Below are 26,656 nucleotides of genomic sequence, written 5' to 3' on the forward strand. Positions count from 1 at the left end.
AAAAAAAAAAATTGCAATAGTAACATTTTCATAGCACACCCCTTGTTTAGCACCACTCAGTGTTAACACACCTCATCTACCTCTATGACATCTCATAGCAATCCATTATCTAACAAAATCTTTAAAATAAAATATGTATGTAAAATTAAATTACTTTTTAACACATCAACTATTTTTACATTTATATTGTTTTCATAAATTTTCAAGAATGCAATTTTTAATTTAAAAACAATTATTCTAAATCAAATTAATGTTTAAATTATTTTTTAACTAAACAATAACTCGTTAAAGTTAAAAATGTGAGAACAAGCAAAGGTCATAAGAATACAACATTTAATAATTTCAATAATGGTTTATTTTCCGGAGCTATTGATGTTCACTAAGCTGATACAATTCTTACTTTAATAACATTTTTATATTCCTAATAATATGCATTAATTAGAGATCTAGCTATAAAATACAATAGTAAAGTTTCGGGTCTGTTCGCGAGGCGCGGTGCGCCGCTAACAAAATACGAAGCCTTGACAAAAGTAATCGGAACATTCTCGAAACTCATTCATTCTTCGTCAGCGATGCATTCTACGAGTATTAGAGTTTGACGAAAACACAAAAACAAAACATGCGCAAAACAAAATACACGTCTCTTAAACTAATATGCAAAGTAACAAAATAGTCTAGGAGCTAAGCTACCCCTGATCGCTGATACTGTGAAGTAGAGAATGCATCGAAGACGAGTCGTTCGTAACAAATCAGACACCTCCCTGTTTAGTTCCGCCCAAACAACTAGATAAAGCGTAAATTCACATAAACAAAATATATTTCATTGTGCTCACACCAATAAATACACTGATTAAACACATACTATATTATATTATTATGCTTCTAAAAAATAATATCTCATTCGTACAGATGGATATATAAAAAAAATATATAGACATATATGTAATACGATATTAAAACATTTAAAAGGTTTCTTTTAAAAGTTAATTTATTGTGCTGGTGCCAGTACACTGATAGTTTTTTTTAATTTTATTTTTATCTATGGATAGAAGAGGCTGGCTGAGAAAGCGAGGATGGCGGCATGTCCGCTTTATGTTATGGATGACTTAAAATTAATTGACTTATAACCTCAACTTGACTTGGAGTAGAACTGAATAGCCGGCGCGGCGACTCTGGGCGACGCGCACTAGACTACCTGGCGATGAAATCACTCACTCATCTCACTCTAACTCAAACATTGGAGGAAAATATTTAATCGATAATATCATTTCATTAAAACAGCAAATTTTATTTTATAATTCCTTTGAAAAAGGTTAAAGAAAGTCACACCGTAATCGGATATAGGAACGAAATAATATCAGTACATCAGTATACGTCGAAACGACTAGAAATTTATAAACAACGCGTTAACGGAGCGAAATATCCACGCGACCAACATAAAAGTAACAACAGAGATTCAATAACCATCGACAGATCGCACGCCGAGACTAGTATAAATATCATCCTCCGCGACTATCTCGGCACGATAGGCAACAAGCAGACCTCAACTAAAACAAAGGTAAATAGATTGTTCATTTGGTAATAATAAATAGTTCTAATAAAACATTTTTATATGGATTAAGCTCTCTATCGATTTAGGCTCTTCGTAAGTCTAGAAGGACACAGATGACTTCTGTGCGGGGCGAGGGCTGTGGCGTCCGCCCGCAGCCGCGCGTGGTGGGAAAAGGTCCCATGCTGGGAGTGCAGGCTGTTCCCAGTGGGACCTGTCCCAAGCACCCGCTGCCGGGGTCAGTCACTACTTTTATGCTCGGACGCGACGGCCGCTCGCTATCTATATATCTACAAAAATGGCAGGGAAGCTCGGATTGTAAAGTAACTGGGAAACGATTCTCACCTCGTAATCATTTAACCTAACTGTACTTAATTCAATATCAGGAAGTTATCTTTGCCATTCTAGATTTGTTTAACAGTTATCTTGGTTCTAAGAAACATTAATATAAAGAGTGAGTCGACATCGACCAACGACATATTTAAATACGTCTTTATAAGACATACATTTATTTAAAATTTTAATTGTAGAAAAGTTGTTTAATAGTTGATGGTGGTGCCCCCTATCGGGCGTCGCAGCTCGCAGGAGCCGCACGAATCGTTTACGTCCTTTTCAAAAAGCGCTCAATTAAAAAACAATCGTATATTAAATACTTTTTGTACAATATTCTCTAAGTAGAATTTATGCTTTAGCAAAATAATTTTCAAAAATTTAGACATTTACATAAGCGGTGTTTTGGCTAAACAAAATGGACTGGTTACGCTAAATATCATGTATAAAAGCTCTACAGATTGTAAAAGACCGAATTTAAAAAATACTCAGAAATATATTTTAAATGGCATGTTAATATTTATGACGTTATTAGACAACGGTATCTTTAGAAAAAAATGGACGTCTCTGTTCTTAGGTCGAATATTTGGTTATTGATATATTGTTGGGGAGGACTTGGCCGTTTAGGATTCGCTTGTCCGTGGTCGTTGCACCTCATAGCTAGTAGCTAGAGGCTCGCAGCTCGCACAAAAGTTAATGTTCTTACTCTTAATTTATCAAACTTCGTAACAGTCTGTCGTTTGCATTACAATATCACAAAATCTATTACATTTATTTGTAAGCGATCTCATGCGAACGAGCGGCACGAATCGATCAGTGCGAATTCTTTTGAATGCCTATTTATATCACAGTCCTTTTATTTCCTACGACAATTAATTACTCTTTGGTTCCATCATTCAAAAGAATGCGAACATCGACGGCTCACTTGTTCGTTGAGAACGCTACAAATATTCCCGAAATCTAGAACTCTAGTCTGTAGGCGGCGCAGGAGGTCTCGTGGTCCTGCAAGTTGATGGTGCAGCGCGAGGCCGACGGCGACAGGTCGATCTTGTATTTCTCCAACGCCTCCTCGTTCTCCGTAACCCAGTAGCCCAGCACGTCCGTGTCGTATGTAGGAATGATCGTCACTTCTGGAATAGAAAGAGACGGAAAACTTATTGTTTGCTGTACGAAGAAGCTACAAGGAGATTGTGATCTAATCGAAGGAATGGTGAGAAAAACTAAAAGCTCCAAGTAGGTGGCGCCAGCGCCAAAAGCCTGTTGTAGTTTTTATTCGTCATCCTGACGATTTTTTTTATAAAAAATAAAATACATTCCTTATTGACAGTGCCAGAAATAAAAAGAGCTTTGAAGACAAAATATATCCACACCTGGAAAAAAGCTATTTTTTTTTGTAAATAATTTATGAACTATCTTTAAATCTACTTATTTTTTGAATGAAATTTGACGGATGATGTGGTTGATATTTCGTATCGACATCTGTAGTATGAGTAACATATGTTAACTATGACTTACCTAAATCTTTATCTTCCCAAGTCTTTTTAGCGTCGAGAAGTGCATTGTAAATTTCTTTCGAAGGCTCGGTGCCTGAGAACACATAGTAACGAGCTCTGACGCGCTTAAAGAATTCAACCGCAGAGTAGTAGGAGTTGCCGTGGTGAGGCACATACGTAAGCTCCATGTAAACCGGGCTCGGGGATTTCTTTTTGCTGGGAGACTCTGATGCTCTATTTTTCATATCTTTACTTTTCTCTTGGTTCAACTTGTTCTTGATTTGAACGTTTGAACTGGGACCTTGCTTTTTCGGGGTGTTTTTGCCATCCCCTTGTGATGTGGGTGGTAAAATGGGACTAGGTAGTCCTAAAGGCTTCCCCCAAGATTCGATAGGATCTTTTTCTACGGTTTTACTTTGAGTTTTTGATTTTGCTTCCTGTCTCGTGGCACTAAAAGAACTCGTTTCGGACGATTTCTTTGATTCAGACTTAAGGTCCTTTAACGTAATTGTACTTTCTTCTTTTGTTGACAGTTGACTCGCGCTTGAATGTGTTTGTTCGCCCAATTCGTATTTAGCTGTGATACTTGAAATTACATCAGATCCGCTTACTTTTTTATGTTCTTCTATTGCTTTTTCGAAATGTTCATCGGCTTCTTTAAGGAATGTGATATCAGACTTAAATGATTGTTTTTCGTCATCTAACTTTTGCTCTGACGTTTTGCTCATTCTACCAGTAACTTGAACTTCAGACTTAATTTCGGAATGCGTGGAGGAAGTACAGGAATCAGTATCACCAATATGACTTAAATGCACGGAAGGCGACGGATCTCTATATTTCATGAACTCAAATTCTGATTTTTCCTCTAGCAAATCTTGGCGAGTCTCCGATAGCTGTGATAACTTTGGATCTAGTTCAAAGCTTACGTTTGATCGCGGTGAGTGTGCGATTTGAGATTTTGTACTACTAGGACTCATTTGGCCATCGTCGTCACTATAGTACATGCCACTGCTTTCGGTACCCCATACATGAGTAGCTGCCCTGGATCCTCTAGAACTTATATCTGAGGGTGGTGTCGAAATCCCTGGGTGGTCTAGGTCATCGCTGGCAGCGGAGGAACTACGCATGTCACCTGTTTTTGATGAAAGTTTAGAAAAAGATTTTTCACTCCCGCCCGTATCAATAATTTCTTCATACTCTTCTTTAATTTCGGATATAGTTGTTTTAGTTGACTTTGTAGTTTTGACTATGCCATCATTTCCTTTACTAACAGTAGTTGTTTCAACAGTGATCTTAATTTTTTCAGGTGTGATAACTTCCTTTGTTGTTACGACAGTGATGTTCTGAGTTATTTCGTTGTCACCTTCTTTTATAATTTTAGTAAAAGTTTCAGTATCCGTCGTTATTTCTCCTACGGGGGAACGTTGTTTTTTTGGCTTTTCCACGACGTTCTTTCCATCTTTATTTTCAAGGATTAAGTCATCGATTTTAGGTTTATCTTCTACTTTTGTCGGTTGTGTGCTAGTAATTTTTTCTAAATCCTCCGGTGACCAATCATCTAGAGTTGTGCCGGGTGGCAGATATGTGATTTGAGTTCTAACATCTTTTGTTGTTTCAATTGTACCATCATTATGAACGTTTTCAGTAACCGTTTCAGTTACAGTTTTCACAGCGATATCGCTTGTTTCGTTATTCTTAAATTCTTCTTTTGTAGTGTAGGTTGTTATATTTTGTGTTATACTTTCGTTGCTTTCTGTTTGAATACGGTTCGATTGTTTGTCAACTGACGTTTTGATTTTTCCCGTGGGAGTTAAACCTCTAAGAGCGGCCTGTAGGTCGCTGTCAGTCGTTTTTTGATATTCGGATATAGTAATTTTAACATCTTTTGTTGTTTCGACTGAACCATCGGGATATTCATCAACGGTAGTTGTTTCAACCGTAGTTCGTACACGTTTAATATTTTGGTCGTCACTAGCCAAAGTTTCTCGTTTTGTTTTGGTGGTAATAGTCCGTTTAACTGTTATCGAGCCTTTTAGGAAAGTTTCTTTCTTAATATCCAATTCTTCATTAGTATCCTCTACTATTTCTGTATCATTAATTTGCGATTCTGGAGCATCCTCATCTTCCAGTGATTCAGTTGACATTGTTGGTAAAACATCAGCAATTGATATTTTCTCACTTCTTTTTGTTATAACTGTTCCATCCGGATATTCGTCTTCTATAACAGTTTCGACAATTATTTTAACTTTTCTTGTTCTTGTTGCAGTTCTTTCATATTCTTGCTTTGTCGTTGTTATTGTTGTTTTTCTAGATATAGTGATACCATTTTGTTTAATATCTTGCAAATCGGAACTTTGTGTGATTACAGGTTTGCCTATTTCAATAAATTCCTTTAATGTTTCTTCAAGTGTATCTTCTTCGTAATCCGTTATAGACACTCTAACATCTTTAATTACCTCAACAGCGCCGTTTGGTGACGTGGACTCAGTGACTGTTTCAACGGTTGTTTTAATTTTTTTGTTTAAATCTTCATCTGTTATTAATTCTTTCGTAGTAGTTGTTGTGATGACTTGTTTAATTTGTACCCCATCTTTAATAATCACGTTTGTTCTTTTTTCTATTTTAACATCCTTTGTTTCTTGTAAAGGTACATCAGTCTGCATTTTTTCATTTGAATCAATTTCCGATATGGATGTAGTTGTATCTACCGAAGTCCGTGAAGAGCCGTCTGGAAACACGTCTGTTGTTGTAACGGTTTTTACTACTTTTTGTATTAACATAATGCCCTGATCATTTGCATAGCAACTTTTAATAATTTTTGTACATATCGTTCGTTTTATTGTTAAATCATTTTCTGTTATATCCTCCCTCTCCAGAGTTTCTGTTTCTTCGGGTTCACCTAGTGGTTTGAGGTCTTTCAGTATTTCGTCAACCTTAGTGCTTTGTAAACTATCTTTTAGTTCGTTTTCTTCTAAATTAATGCCGTTGATTTCCAAATTTTCATCTAATATCGAAACTTTTTCACTTGTTTTAGTAATCACCGAACCATCTGGATACTCATCTTCTGTAATAGTTTTTACAGTTGTTTTTATTCTTTTAAGGGTTTTAGAAATATTGATATAATTTTGAATAGTCGTTATAACAGTAACTGTCCTATTTACTGTTTCACCTGAGTCGGTTATTGTTTGTTTTTCAGTTTTTGTCTCTTCGTTAGGTTCTCCAACTTCTTCAAACTCTTCCGAAATATCATCTACTGGTTGAGTGTTGTAATCCGAAATAGATATATTTACATCTTTTGTAACTTCAGTTATTCCGTCTGGTAGAAGAGATTCAGTAACGGTCTCAACAATAGTCTTTATTTTTTTCTTTGCTTTATCTCGCGTAGTTAAGACTTTTTTCGTGGTGGTTGTTGTTATAATTTGCAAAACATTTTTACCATTAAGAATTACCTCCTTTTCTTGTCGTTGCACATCAACATTCATATCTTCTTCTATCGTATATTCTGAGAGATCTAAGTTTTCCTCAACATCCTCCATCTCTATATCTGATAGAGATGTGCTAGTTTCGATCTTTGATTGCGTGGATCCATCGGGATATTCATCTGTTGTTGTAACTGTTGTAACTGTCTTTAGTTTTCTTGGAATACTTTCATTGTCAACATATTTTGATTTTATTGTACTTGTTGTAATTGTTCGCTTTATAGAAATACCCTCACATGTGATTGTTTCCGTTTTAGTAGAAATATTTTCCTCGGGTTCTTCTAACAGTGAATAACCACTAAGCAATTTATCCAAATTAGAACTTGAATCGACAGTTACCTCTTCTGTTTTCACTTCAACATTTTTATGCACATCTTTAGAACCATCTGGATATTCTTTAGTTGTATTTGTTTCCACTGTGGTTTTAATTAATTTTCTGTTATCATCCATTCGTATGGTTTCTTTCTTTGTAGTTGTAGTAATATTTTCTATGATATCTAAGTTATTTTCCTTAATAATTTTCTTGCTAACATCAGTATCTATAACTACAGCTTCTATGCTACTATCAGTCTCTTCATCTTCTTTGATAAAATGTGATTTGTCTTTTTCTGACCACCCTTTTTCACTATAGCTTTCTTGTGTCTGATAGCTATATTCTGACTCAGATTTTTCATCACCATGCTCAATATATAACTTGTCTAATTTTTTCTCTTTGTCGTACAAATCCATCTGTGAAGTCGATCGGAGACTAGAAGAACATTCTGAAAGTAATGTTTGAGTATCTGTGGTAGTCGTTATTGATCCATCTGAACTTTTACTTAGAGTAGTAGTCTCAATAGTAGTTTTAACGTTTTGTGGTGTGCCATCTTCTCTAGAAATAATCTCTTTAGTTGTTACGGTAGTAATAGTTTGCGTTACGACATTTTCACCATCCTTAATTATTTTGGTTACAGTGTCAGTTTCTGTTTTTATTTTTCCCATGGTTTGCATTAAAGATAAAGTATCTTCATCCTCTTTATCGCTTTTCAATGGTTTCGGTACTTTTTCAGTTGATGTTGATATTTTTTGTGTTAAAACATCTTCGCCTACATGAACAATTTTGGTTATGGTTTCTTCAGCCCCCTGTAATTTGTCATATTTTACTTCGCTTTGAACACCATCGGCCAGTTTTAGGTCCTGTAAAGGTATTTTGGGTAGGGGACTAACTGGTACGGTAGGTGGAGTTGAAACTCTATCAACTTTTGAACTTATGTATTCAATTTCTTCTGTTTTAATTCCTTGTTGTATGCCTTCGTCTTCAAATGCTGCTTGTATGGTTTTAACAAGCTGCGAATCAGCAGGTTGTTTTGCTATTTCATTAATTGATTTATCTTTTACCTGTTCGAAGGTATCAGTACCATGCTCTTTAGAATCGATATTTAACTGTTCGCGATCTATTTGAGATATTTCAATATTTACGTCTGACAGTGGCTCCTCTTGAGTGCTATCGACAAAACTTGTGTGTTGACTACTTGTAGATTGATATGAATCACTATAGCTACTAAATTCACTAGTAATTACTTTATAGCCACTGGTCTTCATTGATCGGTCTAATAACTGCTTTTTATCGGATTTTTCTGAACTTTCAAAGCTGTATTTTTCTTCAATACTGACTTCTTTTGAAATATCCTCGGAACTAACGCCGTGTTTTAAGGTATGGGTAAAACTGTCCTTATCAATAATTCCACTGTCAATTGTAGACAAAGAACTTAATTTGTCATCCCTTTGTTTGATACTTTGGATTCCAATGTCATATTCTGTATAGAAACTTCTTTCTTTAGTAATCATTTCTTCAGACTCTTTAATCTGCTTAGCGAATTTCGATTTAATGATAAGATTCTCGGGTGAAATTTCATCTTTTGTGGATGAAGTTTTGAGTTCTGGGCTCAAACAGTCCAAACTTTCTAAAATAAATATGTCTTCGGTCTCCTCCTTCGAACCTAATTTTGGTGACTGGAAGTGGCCATTAACGTAAGCAGGCATTAAAGCATTATCAACTGTTTTTTCAACCTTCTCCGCGGCGTTGAAAGGCAAGGTTTTATCTTCCATAATCTTCTCAGTCTGCTCTTTAAATGGTAATAAACTTTCTTTAGTTTCTACTATTTGGTGAGACTTTTCTGTAGGCTCTGTAATGTTTTCGTCTTTTGGTGCAAAAGTAAGATTTTGTTTTGAAACATCAACAGAAGAAGGCGTTTTATCTTTTTCAAGTTTACCAATGGACACTTTTTCATCTAAAGCAGTATGTATGGGTTTTTCAGTTTTGTCAACCTGATCGAAATGGCAGGGCGTTATGTCTTTAACATCTTTATCAATGGTCGTCTTTACATCAACAGCACCTAGAAGTCGTTTTTCATCCATCACCTTTGTGTCAACTGGCTTAGGCGTTTCTTCTTTTTTAAGTATGGCTGAAACTGGCTTTTCAACCATTTCTTCTTCACCGAGAGGACTTGGCGTTTTGTCCTTAACAAGTTCGTCAATAGTTAGTTTTTTATCAACTGAAGCCGGAACTGGGGTTTCAACCTTGTCCATTTCAGCAACATAGCTTGCCGTTTTCTCTTTCTTAAGTGTGTCAAAAGTCCGTTTTTCATCAACAGAACTTGGAACTGGTAATTCAACCTTGTCCATCCTATCAACAGGGCTTGGCGTTTTCTCCTTATCAAGTTTGTCAATAGTTTCTTTGTCATCTACTGAAGTCGGAACTGGTTTTTCAACCTTTTCTTCCTTATCGAGAGGACTTGCCATTTTGTCTTTTTCAAGTGTGTCAACAGTCAGTTTTTCATCAACAGAACTTGGCACTGGCTTTTCAACCTTTTCTTCCTTATCGAGAGGACTTGGTGTTTTGTCTTTTTCAAGTTTGTCAATAATTTGTTTTTCATCTACTGCAGTTGAAATTGGTATTTCTTTCTTGTCCATCTTATCAACAGGGCTTGGCGTTTTCTCTTTCTCAAGTGTGTCAACAGATGGTTTTTCATCAACAGCACTTGGAACTGGCTTTTCAACCTTTTCTTCCTTATCGAGAGGACTCGGCGTTTTTTCTTTTTCAAGTTTGTCAATAATTTGTTTTTCATCTACTGCAGTTGAAACTGGTATTTCTTTCTTGTCCATCTTATCGACAGGGCTTGGTGTTTTCTCTTTCTCAAGTGTGTCAACAGTCAGTTTTTCATCAACAGCACTTGGAACTGGCTTTTCAACCTTTTCTTCCTTATCGAGAGGACTTGGTGTTTTGTCTTTTTCAAGTTTGTCAATAATTTGTTTTTCATCTACTGCAGTCGAAACTGGTATTTCTTTCTTGTCCATCTTATCAACAGGGCTTGGCGTTTTCTCTTTCTCAAGTGTGTCAACAGATGGTTTTTCATCAACAGCACTTGGCACTGGCTTTTCAACCTTTTGTTCCTTATCGAGAGGACTTGGCGTTTTGTCTTTTTCAAGTTTGACAATAGTTAGTTTTTCATCAACTGCAGTCACAGCTGGTAATTCAACCTTGTCCATCTCATCAACAGGGCTTGGTGTTTTCTCTTTCACAAGTGTCTCAACAGATGGTTTTTCATCAACAGCACTTGGGACTGGCTTTTCAACCTTTTCTTCCTTATCGAGAGGACTTGGCGTTTTGTCTTTTTCAAGTTTGACAATAGTTAGTTTTTCATCTACTGCAGTCACAGCTGGTAATTCAACCTTGTCCATCTTATCAACAGGGCTTGGCGTTGTCTCTTTCTCAAGTGTGTCAACAAATGGTTTTTCATCAACATCACTTGGAACTGGCTTTTCAACCTTTTCTTCCTTATCGAGAGGACTTGGTGTTTTGTCTTTTTCAAGTTTGTCAATAATTTGTTTTTCATCTACTGCAGTAACAGCTGGTAATTCAACCTTGTCCATCTTATCAACAGGGCTTGGTGTTTTCTCTTTCTCAAGTGTGTCAACAGTCAGTTTTTCATCAACAGCACTTGGCACTGGCTTTTCAACCTTTTCTTCCTTATCGAGAGGACTTGGTGTTTTGTCTTTTTCAAGTTTGTCAATAATTTGTTTTTCATCTACTGCAGTTGAAATTGGTATTTCTTTCTTGTCCATCTTATCAACAGGGCTTGGCGTTTTCTCTTTCTCAAGTGTGTCAACAGATGGTTTTTCATCAACAGCACTTGGAACTGGCTTTTCAACCTTTTCTTCCTTATCGAGAGGACTCGGCGTTTTTTCTTTTTCAAGTTTGTCAATAATTTGTTTTTCATCTACTGCAGTTGAAACTGGTATTTCTTTCTTGTCCATCTTATCGACAGGGCTTGGTGTTTTCTCTTTCTCAAGTGTGTCAACAGTCAGTTTTTCATCAACAGCACTTGGAACTGGCTTTTCAACCTTTTCTTCCTTATCGAGAGGACTTGGTGTTTTGTCTTTTTCAAGTTTGTCAATAACTTGTTTTTCATCTACTGCAGTCGAAACTGGTATTTCTTTCTTGTCCATCTTATCAACAGGGCTTGGCGTTTTCTCTTTCTCAAGTGTGTCAACAGATGGTTTTTCATCAACAGCACTTGGAACTGGCTTTTCAACCTTTTCTTCCTTATCGAGAGGACTTGGTGTTTTGTCTTTTTCAAGTTTGTCAATAATTTGTTTTTCATCTACTGCAGTCGAAACTGGTATTTCTTTCTTGTCCATCTTATCAACAGGGCTTGGCGTTTTCTCTTTCTCAAGTGTGTCAACAGATGGTTTTTCATCAACAGCACTTGGAACTGGCTTTTCAACCTTTTCTTCCTTATCGAGAGGACTCGGCGTTTTGTCTTTTTCAAGTTTGTCAATAGTTAGTTTTTCATCAACTGCAGTAACAGCTGGTAATTCAACCTTGTCCATCTTATCAACAGGGCTTGGTGTTTTCTCTTTCTCAAGTGTGTCAACAGATGGTTTTTCATCAACATCACTTGGAACTGGCTTTTCAACCTTTTCTTCCTTATCGAGAGGACTTGGTGTTTTGTCTTTTTCAAGTTTGTCAATAATTTGTTTTTCATCTACTGCAGTAACAGCTGGTAATTCAACCTTGTCCATCTTAACAACAGGGCTTGGTGTTTTCTCTTTCTCAAGTGTGTCAACAGATGGTTTTTCATCAACATCACTTGGAACTGGCTTTTCAACCTTTTCTTCCTTATCGAGAGGACTTGATGTTTTGTCTTTTTCAAGTTTGTCAATAGTTAGTTTTTCATCAACTGCAGTCACAGCTGGTAATTCAACCTTGTCCATCTTATCAACAGGGCTTGGTGTTTTCTCTTTCTCAAGTGTGTCAACAGATGGTTTTTCATCAACATCACTTGGAACTGGCTTTTCAATCTTTTCTTCCTTATCGAGAGGACTTGGTGTTTTGTCTTTTTCAAGTTTGTCAATAATTTGTTTTTCATCTACTGCAGTCGAAACTGGTATTTCTTTCTTGTCCATCTTATCAACAGGGCTTGGCGTTTTCTCTTTCTCAAGTGTGACAACAGATGGTTTTTCATCAACAGCACTTGGAACTGGCTTTTCAACCTTTTCTTCCTTATCGAGAGGACTTGGTGTTTTGTCTTTTTCAAGTTTGTCAATACTTTGTTTTTCATCTACTGCAGTCGAAACTGGTATTTCTTTCTTGTCCATCTTATCAACAGGGCTTGGCGTTTTCTCTTTCTCAAGTGTGTCAACAGATGGTTTTTCATCAACAGCACTTGGAACTGGCTTTTCAACCTTTTCTTCCTTATCGAGAGGACTCGGCGTTTTGTCTTTTTCAAGTTTGTCAATAGTTAGTTTTTCATCAACTGCAGTAACAGCTGGTAATTCAACCTTGTCCATCTTATCAACAGGGCTTGGTGTTTTCTCTTTCTCAAGTGTGTCAACAGATGGTTTTTCATCAACATCACTTGGAACTGGCTTTTCAACCTTTTCTTCCTTATCGAGAGGACTTGGTGTTTTGTCTTTTTCAAGTTTGTCAATAATTTGTTTTTCATCTACTGCAGTAACAGCTGGTAATTCAACCTTGTCCATCTTATCAACAGGACTTGGTGTTTTCTCTTTTTCAAGTGTGACAATAGTCAGTTTTTCATCAACAGCACTTGGCACTGGCTTTTCAACCTTTTCTTCCTTATCGAGAGGACTTGGTGTTTTGTCTTTTTCAAGTTTGTCAATAATTTGTTTTTCATCAACTGCAGTCACAGCTGGTAATTCAACCTTGTCCATCTTATCAACAGGGCTTGGCGTTTTCTCCTTCTCAAGTGTCACAACAGTCAGTTTTTCATCAACAGCACTTGGGACTGGCTTTTCAACCTTTTTCTCCTTATCGAGAGGACTCTGCGTTTTGTCTTTTTCAAGTTTGTCAATAGTTAGTTTTTCATCAAATGCAGTCACAGCTGGTAATTCAACCTTGTCCATCTTATCAACAGGGCTTGGTGTTTTCTCTTTCTCAAGTGTGTCAACAGATGGTTTTTCATCAACATCACTTGGAACTGGCTTTTCAACCTTTTCTTCCTTATCGAGAGGACTTGGTGTTTTGTCTTTTTCAAGTTTGTCAATAATTTGTTTTTCATCTACTGCAGTAACAGCTGGTAATTCAACCTTGTCCATCTTATCAACAGGGCTTGGTGTTTTCTCTTTCTCAAGTGTGTCAACAGATGGTTTTTCATCAACATCACTTGGAACTGGCTTTTCAACCTTTTCTTCCTTATCGAGAGGACTTGGTGTTTTGTCTTTTTCAAGTTTGTCAATAGTTAGTTTTTCATCAACTGCAGTCACAGCTGGTAATTCAACCTTGTCCATCTTATCAACAGGGCTTGGTGTTTTCTCTTTCTCAAGTGTGTCAACAGATGGTTTTTCATCAACATCACTTGGAACTGGCTTTTCAATCTTTTCTTCCTTATCGAGAGGACTTGGTGTTTTGTCTTTTTCAAGTTTGTCAATAATTTGTTTTTCATCTACTGCAGTAACAGCTGGTAATTCAACCTTGTCCATCTTATCAACAGGGCTTGGTGTTTTCTCTTTCTCAAGTGTGACAATAGTCAGTTTTTCATCAACAGCACTTGGCACTGGCTTTTCAACCTTTTCTTCCTTATCGAGAGGACTTGGTGTTTTGTCTTTTTCAAGTTTGTCAATAATTTGTTTTTCATCTACTGCAGTAGAAACTGGTATTTCTTTCTTGTCCATCTTATCAACAGGGCTTGGCGTTTTCTCCTTCTCAAGTGTGTCAACAGATGGTTTTTCATCAACAGCACTTGGAACTGGCTTTTCAACCTTTTCTTCCTTATCGAGAGGACTCGGCGTTTTGTCTTCTTCAAGTTTGTCAATAGTTAGCTTTTCATCAACTGAAGTCACAGCTGGTAATTCAACCTTGTCCATCTTATCAACAGGGCTTGGTGTTTTCTCTTTCTCAAGTGTGTCAACAGATGGTTTTTCATCAACATCACTTGGAACTGGCTTTTCAATCTTTTCTTCCTTATCGAGAGGACTTGGTGTTTTGTCTTTTTCAAGTTTGTCAATAATTTGTTTTTCATCTACTGCAGTAACAGCTGGTAATTCAACCTTGTCCATCTTATCAACAGGGCTTGGTGTTTTCTCTTTCTCAAGTGTGACAATAGTCAGTTTTTCATCAACAGCACTTGGCACTGGCTTTTCAACCTTTTCTTCCTTATCGAGAGGACTTGGTGTTTTGTCTTTTTCAAGTTTGTCAATAATTTGTTTTTCATCTACTGCAGTAGAAACTGGTATTTCTTTCTTGTCCATCTTATCAACAGGGCTTGGCGTTTTCTCCTTCTCAAGTGTGTCAACAGATGGTTTTTCATCAACAGCACTTGGAACTGGCTTTTCAACCTTTTCTTCCTTATCGAAAGGACTCGGCGTTTTGTCTTTTTCAAGTTTGTCAATAGTTAGTTTTTCATCAACTGCAGTCACAGCTGGTAATTCAACCTTGTCCATCTTATCAACAGGGCTTGGTGTTTTCTCTTTCTCAAGTGTGTCAACAGATGGTTTTTCATCAACATCACTTGGAACTGGCTTTTCAACCTTTTCTTCCTTATCGAGAGGACTTGGTGTTTTGTCTTTTTCAAGTTTGTCAATAATTTGTTTTTCATCTACTGCAGTAACAGCTGGTAATTCAACCTTGTCCATCTTATCAACAGGGCTTGGTGTTTTCTCTTTCTCAAGTGTGTCAACAGATGGTTTTTCATCAACATCACTTGGAACTGGCTTTTCAATCTTTTCTTCCTTATCGAGAGGACTTGGTGTTTTGTCTTTTTCAAGTTTGTCAATAATTTGTTTTTCATCTACTGCAGTAACAGCTGGTAATTCAACCTTGTCCATCTTATCAACAGGGCTTGGGGTTTTCTCTTTCTCAAGTGTGACAATAGTCAGTTTTTCATCAACAGCACTTGGCACTGGCTTTTCAAACTTTTCTTCCTTATCGAGAGGACTTGGTGTTTTGTCTTTTTCAAGTTTGTCAATAATTTGTTTTTCATCTACTGCAGTAGAAACTGGTATTTCTTTCTTGTCCATCTTATCAACAGGGCTTGGCGTTTTCTCCTTCTCAAGTGTGTCAACAGATGGTTTTTCATCAACAGCACTTGGAACTGGCTTTTCAACCTTTTCTTCCTTATCGAAAGGACTCGGCGTTTTGTCTTTTTCAAGTTTGTCAATAGTTAGTTTTTCATCAACTGCAGTCACAGCTGGTAATTCAACCTTGTCCATCTTATCAACAGGGCTTGGTGTTTTCTCTTTCTCAAGTGTGTCAACAGATGGTTTTTCATCAACATCACTTGGAACTGGCTTTTCAACCTTTTCTTCCTTATCGAGAGGACTTGGTGTTTTGTCTTTTTCAAGTTTGTCAATAATTTGTTTTTCATCTACTGCAGTAACAGCTGGTAATTCAACCTTGTCCATCTTATCAACAGGGCTTGGTGTTTTCTCTTTCTCAAGTGTGTCAACAGATGGTTTTTCATCAACATCACTTGGAACTGGCTTTTCAATCTTTTCTTCCTTATCGAGAGGACTTGGTGTTTTGTCTTTTTCAAGTTTGTCAATAATTTGTTTTTCATCTACTGCAGTAACAGCTGGTAATTCAACCTTGTCCATCTTATCAACAGGGCTTGGGGTTTTCTCTTTCTCAAGTGTGACAATAGTCAGTTTTTCATCAACAGCACTTGGCACTGGCTTTTCAAACTTTTCTTCCTTATCGAGAGGACTTGGTGTTTTGTCTTTTTCAAGTTTGTCAATAATTTGTTTTTCATCTACTGCAGTTGAAACTGGTATTTCTTTCTTGTCCATCTTATCGACAGGGCTTGGTGTTTTCTCTTTCTCAAGTGTGTCAACAGATGGTTTTTCATCAACATCACTTGGAACTGGCTTTTCAACCTTTTCTTCCTTATCGAGAGGACTTGGTGTTTTGTCTTTTTCAAGTTTGTCAATAATTTGTTTTTCATCTACTGCAGTTGAAACTGGTAATTCAACCTTGTCCATCTTATCAACAGGGCTTGGCGTTTTCTCCTTCTCAAGTGCGACAATAGTCAGTTTTTCATCAACAGCACTTGGCACTGGCTTTTCGACTTTTTCTTCCTTATCGAGAGGACTTGGTGTTTTGTCTTTTTCAAGTTTGTCAATAGTTATTTTTTCATCTACTGCAGTAACAGCTGGTAATTCAACCTTGTCCATCCTATCAACAGGGCTTGGTGTTTTCTCTTTCTCAAGTGTGACAACAGTCAGTTTTTCATCAACATCACTTGGAACTGGCTTTTCAACCTTTTCTTCCTTATCGAGAGGACTTGGTGTTTTGTCTTTTTCAAGTTTGTCAATAATTTGTTTTTCATCTACTGCAGTAACAGCTGGTAATTCAACCTTGTCCATCTTATCAACAGGGCTTGGTGTTTTCTCTTTCTCAAGTGTGACAATAGTCAGTTTTTCATCAACAGCACTTGGCACTGGCTTTTCAACCTTTTCTTCCTTATCGAGAGGACTTGGTGTTTTGTCTTTTTCAAGTTTGTCAATAATTTGTTTTTCATCTACTGCAGTAGAAACTGGTATTTCTTTCTTGTCCATCTTATCAACAGGGCTTGGCGTTTTCTCCTTCTCAAGTGTGTCAACAGATGGTTTTTCATCAACAGCACTTGGAACTGGCTTTTCAACCTTTTCTTCCTTATCGAGAGGACTCGGCGTTTTGTCTTCTTCAAGTTTGTCAATAGTTAGCTTTTCATCAACTGAAGTCACAGCTGGTAATTCAACCTTGTCCATCTTATCAACAGGGCTTGGTGTTTTCTCTTTCTCAAGTGTGTCAAAAGATGGTTTTTCATCAACATCACTTGGAACTGGCTTTTCAACCTTTTCTTCCTTATCAAGAGGACTTGGTGTTTTGTTTTTTTCAAGTTTGTCAATAATTTGTTTTTCATCAACTGCAGTAACAGCTGGTAATTCAACCTTGTCCATCTTATCAACAGGGCTTGGTGTTTTCTCTTTCTCAAGTGTGTCAACAGATGGTTTTTCATCAACATCACTTGGAACTGGCTTTTCAACCTTTTCTTCCTTATCGAGAGGACTTGGTGTTTTGTCTTTTTCAAGTTTGTCAATAATTTGTTTTTCATCTACTGCAGTCGAAACTGGTATTTCTTTCTTGTCCATCTTATCAACAGGGCTTGGCGTTTTCTCTTTCTCAAGTGTGTCAACATATGATTTTTCATCAACAGCACTTGGAACTGGCTTTTCAACCTTTTCTTCCTTATCGAGAGGACTTGGTGTTTTGTCTTTTTCAAGTTTGTCAATAATTTGTTTTTCATCTACTGCAGTCGAAACTGGTATTTCTTTCTTGTCCATCTTATCAACAGGGCTTGGCGTTTTCTCTTTCTCAAGTGTGTCAACATATGATTTTTCATCAACAGCACTTGGAACTGGCTTTTCAACCTTTTCTTCCTTATCGAGAGGACTTGGTGTTTTGTCTTTTTCAAGTTTGTCAATAATTTGTTTTTCATCTACTGCAGTTGAAACTGGTAATTCAACCTTGTCCATCTTATCAACAGGGCTTGGCGTTTTCTCCTTCTCAAGTGCGACAATAATCAGTTTTTCATCAACAGCACTTGGCACTGGCTTTTCGACTTTTTCTTCCTTATCGAGAGGACTTGGTGTTTTGTCTTTTTCAAGTTTGTCAATAGTTATTTTTTCATCTACTGCAGTAACAGCTGGTAATTCAACCTTGTCCATCCTATCAACAGGGCTTGGTGTTTTCTCTTTCTCAAGTGTGACAACAGTCAGTTTTTCATCAACATCACTTGGAACTGGCTTTTCAACCTTTTCTTCCTTATCGAGAGGACTTGGTGTTTTGTCTTTTTCAATTTTGTCAATAGTTAGTTTTTCATCAACTGCAGTCACAGCTGGTAATTCAACCTTGTCCATCTTATCAACAGGGCTTGGTGTTTTCTCTTTCTCAAGTGTGTCAACAGATGGTTTTTCATCAACATCACTTGGAACTGGCTTTTCAATCTTTTCTTCCTTATCGAGAGGACTTGGTGTTTTGTCTTTTTCAAGTTTGTCAATAATTTGTTTTTCATCTACTGCAGTAACAGCTGGTAATTCAACCTTGTCCATCTTATCAACAGGGCTTGGTGTTTTCTCTTTCTCAAGTGTGACAATAGTCAGTTTTTCATCAACAGCACTTGGCACTGGCTTTTCAACCTTTTCTTCCTTATCGAGAGGACTTGGTGTTTTGTCTTTTTCAAGTTTGTCAATAATTTGTTTTTCATCTACTGCAGTAGAAACTGGTATTTCTTTCTTGTCCATCTTATCAACAGGGCTTGGCGTTTTCTCCTTCTCAAGTGTGTCAACAGATGGTTTTTCATCAACAGCACTTGGAACTGGCTTTTCAACCTTTTCTTCCTTATCGAGAGGACTCGGCGTTTTGTCTTCTTCAAGTTTGTCAATAGTTAGCTTTTCATCAACTGAAGTCACAGCTGGTAATTCAACCTTGTCCATCTTATCAACAGGGCTTGGTGTTTTCTCTTTCTCAAGTGTGTCAAAAGATGGTTTTTCATCAACATCACTTGGAACTGGCTTTTCAACCTTTTCTTCCTTATCAAGAGGACTTGGTGTTTTGTTTTTTTCAAGTTTGTCAATAATTTGTTTTTCATCAACTGCAGTAACAGCTGGTAATTCAACCTTGTCCATCTTATCAACAGGGCTTGGTGTTTTCTCTTTCTCAAGTGTGTCAACAGATGGTTTTTCATCAACATCACTTGGAACTGGCTTTTCAACCTTTTCTTCCTTATCGAGAGGACTTGGTGTTTTGTCTTTTTCAAGTTTGTCAATAATTTGTTTTTCATCTACTGCAGTCGAAACTGGTATTTCTTTCTTGTCCATCTTATCAACAGGGCTTGGCGTTTTCTCTTTCTCAAGTGTGTCAACATATGATTTTTCATCAACAGCACTTGGAACTGGCTTTTCAACCTTTTCTTCCTTATCGAGAGGACTTGGTGTTTTGTCTTTTTCAAGTTTGTCAATAATTTGTTTTTCATCTACTGCAGTCGAAACTGGTATTTCTTTCTTGTCCATCTTATCAACAGGGCTTGGCGTTTTCTCTTTCTCAAGTGTGTCAACATATGATTTTTCATCAACAGCACTTGGAACTGGCTTTTCAACCTTTTCTTCCTTATCGAAAGGACTCGGCGTTTTGTCTTTTTCAAGTTTGTCAATAGTTAGTTTTTCATCAACTGCAGTCACAGCTGGTAATTCAACCTTGTCCATCTTATCAACAGGGCTTGGTGTTTTCTCTTTCTCAAGTGTGTCAACAGATGGTTTTTCATCAACATCACTTGGAACTGGCTTTTCAACCTTTTCTTCCTTATCGAGAGGACTTGGTGTTTTGTCTTTTTCAAGTTTGTCAATAATTTGTTTTTCATCTACTGCAGTTGAAACTGGTAATTCAACCTTGTCCATCTTATCAACAGGGCTTGGCGTTTTCTCCTTCTCAAGCGTGACAATAGTCAGTTTTTCATCAACAGCACTTGGCACTGGCTTTTCGACCTTTTCTTCCTTATCGAGAGGACTTGGTGTTTTGTCTTTTTCAAGTTTGTCAATAGTTATTTTTTCATCAACTGCAGTCACGGCTGGTAATTCAACCTTGTCCATCTTATCAACAGGGCTTGGCGTTTTCTCCTTCTCAAGTGTCACAACAGTCAGTTTTTCATCAACAGCACTTGGGACTGGCTTTTCAACCTTTTTCTCCTTATCGAGAGGACTCTGCGTTTTGTCTTTTTCAAGTTTGTCAATAGTTAGTTTTTCATCAAATGCAGTCACAGCTGGTAATTCAACCTTGTCCATCTTATCAACAGGGCTTGGTGTTTTCTCTTTCTCAAGTGTGTCAAAAGATGGTTTTTCATCAACATCACTTGGAACTGGCTTTTCAACCTTTTCTTCCTTATCGAGAGGACTCGGCGTTTTGTCTTTTTCAAGTTTGTCAATAATTTGTTTTTCATCTACTGCAGTAACAGCTGGTAATTCAACCTTGTCCATCTTATCAACAGGGCTTGGGGTTTTCTCTTTCTCAAGTGTGACAATAGTCAGTTTTTCATCAACAGCACTTGGCACTGGCTTTTCAAACTTTTCTTCCTTATCGAGAGGACTTGGTGTTTTGTCTTTTTCAAGTTTGTCAATAATTTGTTTTTCATCTACTGCAGTTGAAACTGGTATTTCTTTCTTGTCCATCTTATCGACAGGGCTTGGTGTTTTCTCTTTCTCAAGTGTGTCAACAGATGGTTTTTCATCAACATCACTTGGAACTGGCTTTTCAACCTTTTCTTCCTTATCGAGAGGACTTGGTGTTTTGTCTTTTTCAAGTTTGTCAATAATTTGTTTTTCATCTACTGCAGTTGAAACTGGTAATTCAACCTTGTCCATCTTATCAACAGGGCTTGGCGTTTTCTCCTTCTCAAGCGTGACAATAGTCAGTTTTTCATCAACAGCACTTGGCACTGGCTTTTCGACCTTTTCTTCCTTATCGAGAGGACTTGGTGTTTTGTCTTTTTCAAGTTTGTCAATAGTTATTTTTTCATCAACTGCAGTCACAGCTGGTAATTCAACCTTGTCCATCTTATCAACAGGGCTTGGCGTTTTCTCCTTCTCAAGTGTCACAACAGTCAGTTTTTCATCAACAGCACTTGGGACTGGCTTTTCAACCTTTTTCTCCTTATCGAGAGGACTCTGCGTTTTGTCTTTTTCAAGTTTGTCAATAGTTAGTTTTTCATCAAATGCAGTCACAGCTGGTAATTCAACCTTGTCCATCTTATCAACAGGGCTTGGTGTTTTCTCTTTCTCAAGTGTGTCAACAGATGGTTTTTCATCAACATCACTTGGAACTGGCTTTTCAACCTTTTCTTCCTTATCGAGAGGACTTGGTGTTTTGTCTTTTTCAAGTTTGTCAATAATTTGTTTTTCATCTACTGCAGTCGAAACTGGTATTTCTTTCTTGTCCATCTTATCAACAGGGCTTGGCGTTTTCTCCTTCTCAAGTGTGTCAACATATGGTTTTTCATCAACAGCACTTGGAACTGGCTTTTCAACCTTTTCTTCCTTATCGAAAGGACTCGGCGTTTTGTCTTTTTCAAGTTTGTCAATAGTTAGATTTTCATCAACTGCACTCAAAGCTGGTAATTCAACCTTGTCCATCTTATCAACAGGGCTTGGTGTTTTCTCTTTCTCAAGTGTGTCAACAGATGGTTTTTCATCAACATCACTTGGAACTGGCTTTTCAACCTTTTCTTCCTTATCGAGAGGACTTGGTGTTTTGTCTTTTTCAAGTTTGTCAATAATTTGTTTTTCATCTACTGCAGTAGAAACTGGTATTTCTTTCTTGTCCATCTTATCAACAGGGCTTGGCGTTTTCTCCTTCTCAAGTGTTTCAACAGATGGTTTTTCATCAACAGCACTTGGAACTGGCTTTTCAACCTTTTCTTCCTTATCGAGAGGACTTGGTGTTTTGTCTTTTTCAAGTTTGTCAATAATTTGTTTTTCATCTACTGCAGTTGAAACTGGTAATTCAACCTTGTCCATCTTATCAACCGGGCTTGGCGTTTTCTCCTTCTCAAGTGTGACAATAGTCAGTTTTTCATCAACAGCACTTGGCACTGGCTTTTCTACCTTTTCTTCCTTATCGAGAGGACTTGGTGTTTTGTCTTTTTCAAGTTTGTCAATAGTTATTTTTTCATCAACTGCAGTCACAGCTGGTAATTCAACCTTGTCCATCTTATCAACAGGGCTTGGTGTTTTCTCTTTCTCAAGTGTGTCAACAGTTGGTTTTTCATCAACAGCACTTGGAACTGGCTTTTCAACCTTTTCTTCCTTATCGAGAGGACTTGGCGTTTTGTCTTTTTCAAGTTTGTCAATAGTTAGTTTTTCATCAACTGCAGTCACAGCTGGTATTTCTTTCTTGTCCATCTTATCAACAGGGCTTGGTGTTTTCTCTTTCTCAAGTGTGACAACAGACAGTTTTTCATCAACAGCACTTGGGACTGGCTTTTCAACCTTATCTTCCTTATCGAGAGGACTGGGCGTTTTGTCTTTTTCAAGCTTGTCAATAATTTGTTTTTCATCTACTGCAGTTGAAACTGGTATTTCTTTCTTGTCCATCTTATCGACAGGGCTTGGTGTTTTCTCTTTCTCAAGTGTGTCAACAGTCAGTTTTTCACCAACATCACTTGGAACTGGCTTTTCAACCTTTTCTTCCTTATCGAGAGGACTTGGCGTTTTGTCTTTTTCCAGTTTGTCAATAATTTGTTTTTCATGTACTGCAGTCGAAACTGGTATTTCTTTCTTGTCCATCTTATCAACAGGGCTTGGCGTTTTCTCCTTCTCAAGTGTGACAACAGTCAGTTTTTCATCAACAGCACTTGGGACTGGCTTTTCAACCTTTTCTTCCTTATCGAGATGACTGGGCGTTTTTTCTTTTTCAAGTTTGTCAATAATTTGTTTTTCATCTACTGCAGTTGGAACTGGTATTTCTTTCTTGTCCATCTTATCAACAGGGCTTAGCGTTTTCTCCTTCTCAAGTGTGACAACAGTCAGTTTTTCATCAACAACACTTGGGACTGGCTTTTCAACCTTTTCTTCCTTATCGAGAGGACTCGGCGTTTTGTCTTTTTCAAGTTTGTCAATAATTTGTTTTTCATCTACTGCAGTCACAGCTGGTATTTCTTTCTTGTCCATCTTATCAACAGGGCTTGGCGTTTTCTCTTTCTCAAGTGTGTCAACAGATGGTTTTTCATCAACAGCACTTGGAACTGGCTTTTCAACCTTTTCTTCCTTATCGAGAGGACTTGGTGTTTTGTCTTTTTCAAGTTTGTCAATAATTTGTTTTTCATCTACTGCAGTCACAGCTGGTATTTCTTTCTTGTCCATCTTATCAACAGGGCTTGGTGTTTTCTCTTTCTCAAGTGTGTCAACAGATGGTTTTTCATCAACAGCACTTGGAACTGGCTTTTCAACCTTTTCTTCCTTATCGAGAGGACTTGGTGTTTTGTCTTTTTCAAGTTTGTCAATAATTTGTTTTTCATCTACTGCAGTCGAAACTGGTATTTCTTTCTTGTCCATCTTATCAACAGGGCTTGGTGTTTTCTCTTTCTCAAGTGTGTCAACAGTCAGTTTTTCATCAACAGCACTTGGCACTGGCTTTTCAACCTTTTCTTCCTTATCGAAAGGACTTGGCGTTTTTTCTTTTTCAAGTTTGCCAATAATTTGTTTTTCATCTACTGCAGTTGAAATTGGTATTTCTTTCTTGTCCATCTTATCGACAGGGCTTGGCACTTTCTCCTTCTCAAGTGTGTCAACAGATGGTTTTTCATCAACATCGCTTGGAACTGGCTTTTCAACTTTTTCTTCCTTATCGAGAGGACTGGGCGTTTTGTATTTTTCAAGTTTGTCAATAATTTGTTTTTCATCTACTGCAGTTGAAACTGGTATTTCTTTCTTGTCCATCTTATCGACAGGGCTTGGTGTTTTCTCTTTCTCAAGTGTGTCAACAGGTAGTTTTTCATCAACAGCACTTGGCACTGGCTTTTCAACCTTTTCTTCCTTATCGAGAGGACTCGGCGTTTTGTCTTTTTCAAGTTTGTCAATAGTTAGTTTTTCATCAACTGCAGTCACAGCTGGTAATTCAACCTTGTCCATCTTATCAACAGGGCTTGGTGTTTTCTCTTTCTCAAGTGTGTCAACAGTTGGTTTTTCATCAACAGCACTTGGAACTGGCTTTTCAACCTTTTCTTCCTTATCGAGAGGACTTGGCGTTTTATCTTTTTCAAGTTTGTCAATAGTTAGTTTTTCATCAACTGCAGTCACAGCTGGTATTTCTTTCTTGTCCATCTTATCAACAGGGCTTGGTGTTTTCTCTTTCTCAAGTGTGACAACAGTCAGTTTTTCATCAACAGCACTTGGAACTGGCTTTTCAACCTTTTCTTCCTTATCGAGAGGACTTGGCGTTTTGTCTTTTTCAAGTTTGTCAATAGTTAGTTTTTCATCAACTGCAGTCACAGCTGGTATTTCTTTCTTGTCCATCTTATCAACAGGGCTTGGCGTTTTCTCCTTCTCAATTGTGACAACAGTCAGTTTTTCATCAACAACACTTGGGACTGGCTTTTCAACCTTTTCTTCCTTATCGAGAGGACTTGGTGTTTTGTCTTTTTCCAGTTTGTCAATAATTTGTTTTTCATGTACTGCAGTCGAAACTGGTATTTCTTTCTTGTCCATCTTATCAACAGGGCTTGGTGTTTTCTCTTTCTCAAGTGTGTCAACAGATAGTTTTTCATCAACATCAATTGGAACTGGCTTTTCAACCTTTTCTACCTTATCGAGAGGACTCGGCGTTTTGTCTTTTTCAAGTTTGTCAATAATTTGTTTTTCATCTACTGCAGTCGGAACTGGTATTTCTTTCTTGTCCATCTTATCAACAGGGCTTGGCGTTTTCTCTTTCTCAAGTGTGTCAACATATGGTTTTTCATCAACAGCACTTGGAACTGGCTTTTCAACCTTTTCTTCCTTATCGAGAGGACTTGGCGTTTTGTCTTTTTCAAGTTTGTCAATAGTTAGTTTTTCATCAACTGCAGTCACAGCTGGTAATTCAACCTTGTCCATCTTATCAACAGGGCTTGGTGTTTTCTCTTTCTCAAGTGTGTCAACAGATGGTTTTTCATCAACATCACTTGGAACTGGCTTTTCAACCTTTTCTTCCTTATCGAGAGGACTTGGTGTTTTGTCTTTTTCAAGTTTGTCAATAATTTGTTTTTCATCTACTGCAGTCGAAACTGGTATTTCTTTCTTGTCCATCTTATCAACAGGGCTTGGTGGTTTTTCTTTCTCAAGTGTGTCAACAGTCAGTTTTTCATCAACAGCACTTGGCACTGGCTTTTCAACCTTTTCTTCCTTATCGAAAAGACTTGGCGTTTTTTCTTTTTCAAGTTTGCCAATAACTTGTTTTTCATCTACTGCAGTTGAAACTGGTATTTCTTTCTTGTCCATCTTATCGACAGGGCTTGGCACTTTCTCCTTCTCAAGTGTTTCAACAGATGGTTTTTCATCAACAGCACTTGGAACTGGCTTTTCAACCTTTTCTTCCTTATCGAGAGGACTCGGCGTTTTGTCTTTTTCAAGTTTGTCAATAGTTAGTTTTTCATCAACTGCAGTCACAGCTGGTAATTCAACCTTGTCCATCTTATCGACAGGGCTTGGTGTTTTCTCTTTCTCAAGTGTGTCAACAGATGGTATTTCATCAACAGCACTTCGAACTGGCTTTTCAACCTTTTCTTCCTTATCGAGAGGACTTGGCGTTTTGTCTTTTTCAAGTTTGTCAATAGTTAGTTTTTCATCAACTGCAGTCACAGCTGGTATTTCTTTCTTGTCCATCTTATCAACAGGGCTTGGCGTTTTCTCCTTCTCAATTGTGACAACAGTCAGTTTTTCATCAACAACACTTGGGACTGGCTTTTCAACCTTTTCTTCCTTATCGAGAGGACTTGGTGTTTTGTCTTTTTCCAGTTTGTCAATAATTTGTTTTTCATGTACTGCAGTCGAAACTGGTATTTCTTTCTTGTCCATCTTATCAACAGGGCTTGGTGTTTTCTCTTTCTCAAGTGTGTCAACAGATGGTTTTTCATCAACATCAATTGGAACTGGCTTTTCAACCTTTTCTACCTTATCGAGAGGACTCGGCGTTTTGTCTTTTTCAAGTTTGTCAATAATTTGTTTTTCATCTACTGCAGTCGGAACTGGTATTTCTTTCTTGTCCATCTTATCAACAGGGCTTGGCGTTTTCTCTTTCTCAAGTGTGTCAACATATGGTTTTTCATCAACAGCACTTGGAACTGGCTTTTCAACCTTTTCTTCCTTATCGAGAGGACTTGGCGTTTTGTCTTTTTCAAGTTTGTCAATAGTTAGTTTTTCATCAACTGCAGTCACAGCTGGTAATTCAACCTTGTCCATCTTATCGACAGGGCTTGGTGTTTTCTCTTTCTCAAGTGTGTCAACAGATGGTATTTCATCAACAGCACTTCGAACTGGCTTTTCAACCTTTTCTTCCTTATCGAGAGGACTTGGTGTTTTATCTTTTTCAAGTTTGTCAATAATTTGTTTTTCATCTACTGCAGTTGAAACTGGTAATTCAACCTTGTCCATCTTATCAACAGGGCTTTGCGTTTTCTCCTTCTCAAGTGTGACAACAGTCTGTTTTTCATCAACAGCACTTGGCACTGGCTTTTCAACCTTTTCTTCCTTATCGAAAAGATTTGGCGTTTTTTCTTTTTCAAGTTTGCCAATAATTTGTT

General features: G+C 37.4%; 1 protein-coding gene across 1 annotated transcript in view; it reads right to left on the reverse strand.

Annotated features, from left to right (window-relative positions):
* Positions 1-979: 979 nt before the first annotated feature.
* LOC106721142 (microtubule-associated protein futsch) overlaps positions 980-26,656 on the reverse strand; it is a 110,774-nt gene continuing 85,097 nt past the window's right edge. The window contains exons 14-64 of the mRNA XM_045682985.1: positions 26,217-26,594; positions 25,716-25,835; positions 25,524-25,643; positions 25,251-25,382; positions 25,131-25,193; positions 24,948-25,001; positions 24,372-24,491; positions 24,180-24,233; positions 23,988-24,041; positions 23,787-23,849; positions 23,523-23,654; positions 22,755-22,955; positions 22,635-22,694; positions 22,443-22,571; positions 22,260-22,313; positions 22,068-22,121; positions 21,867-21,995; positions 21,675-21,734; positions 21,411-21,545; positions 21,291-21,350; positions 21,108-21,161; positions 20,916-20,966; positions 20,715-20,843; positions 20,523-20,585; positions 20,331-20,459; positions 20,148-20,201; positions 19,140-20,087; positions 18,915-19,049; positions 18,723-18,857; positions 18,603-18,662; positions 18,174-18,563; positions 18,027-18,089; positions 17,835-17,963; positions 17,643-17,771; positions 17,451-17,579; positions 17,187-17,321; positions 16,995-17,129; positions 16,875-16,934; positions 16,683-16,745; positions 13,185-16,553; positions 13,044-13,094; positions 12,660-12,713; positions 12,267-12,329; positions 12,084-12,137; positions 11,883-11,945; positions 11,700-11,753; positions 11,115-11,177; positions 10,284-10,955; positions 9,963-10,025; positions 3,395-9,707; positions 980-3,009 (exon numbers count right to left, since the gene is read on the reverse strand). Of these exons, the coding sequence (XP_045538941.1) occupies positions 2,840-3,009; positions 3,395-9,707; positions 9,963-10,025; positions 10,284-10,955; positions 11,115-11,177; positions 11,700-11,753; positions 11,883-11,945; positions 12,084-12,137; positions 12,267-12,329; positions 12,660-12,713; positions 13,044-13,094; positions 13,185-16,553; positions 16,683-16,745; positions 16,875-16,934; positions 16,995-17,129; positions 17,187-17,321; positions 17,451-17,579; positions 17,643-17,771; positions 17,835-17,963; positions 18,027-18,089; positions 18,174-18,563; positions 18,603-18,662; positions 18,723-18,857; positions 18,915-19,049; positions 19,140-20,087; positions 20,148-20,201; positions 20,331-20,459; positions 20,523-20,585; positions 20,715-20,843; positions 20,916-20,966; positions 21,108-21,161; positions 21,291-21,350; positions 21,411-21,545; positions 21,675-21,734; positions 21,867-21,995; positions 22,068-22,121; positions 22,260-22,313; positions 22,443-22,571; positions 22,635-22,694; positions 22,755-22,955; positions 23,523-23,654; positions 23,787-23,849; positions 23,988-24,041; positions 24,180-24,233; positions 24,372-24,491; positions 24,948-25,001; positions 25,131-25,193; positions 25,251-25,382; positions 25,524-25,643; positions 25,716-25,835; positions 26,217-26,594 (16,152 nt within the window). The 3' untranslated portion in view covers positions 980-2,839. The remainder of the gene's footprint in view (positions 3,010-3,394; positions 9,708-9,962; positions 10,026-10,283; positions 10,956-11,114; positions 11,178-11,699; positions 11,754-11,882; positions 11,946-12,083; positions 12,138-12,266; positions 12,330-12,659; positions 12,714-13,043; positions 13,095-13,184; positions 16,554-16,682; positions 16,746-16,874; positions 16,935-16,994; positions 17,130-17,186; positions 17,322-17,450; positions 17,580-17,642; positions 17,772-17,834; positions 17,964-18,026; positions 18,090-18,173; positions 18,564-18,602; positions 18,663-18,722; positions 18,858-18,914; positions 19,050-19,139; positions 20,088-20,147; positions 20,202-20,330; positions 20,460-20,522; positions 20,586-20,714; positions 20,844-20,915; positions 20,967-21,107; positions 21,162-21,290; positions 21,351-21,410; positions 21,546-21,674; positions 21,735-21,866; positions 21,996-22,067; positions 22,122-22,259; positions 22,314-22,442; positions 22,572-22,634; positions 22,695-22,754; positions 22,956-23,522; positions 23,655-23,786; positions 23,850-23,987; positions 24,042-24,179; positions 24,234-24,371; positions 24,492-24,947; positions 25,002-25,130; positions 25,194-25,250; positions 25,383-25,523; positions 25,644-25,715; positions 25,836-26,216; positions 26,595-26,656) is intronic.

This window comes from Papilio machaon, chromosome 20 (genome assembly GCF_912999745.1).
Source record: "Papilio machaon chromosome 20, ilPapMach1.1, whole genome shotgun sequence".
In the NCBI taxonomy this organism is placed as follows: domain Eukaryota; kingdom Metazoa; phylum Arthropoda; class Insecta; order Lepidoptera; family Papilionidae; genus Papilio; species Papilio machaon.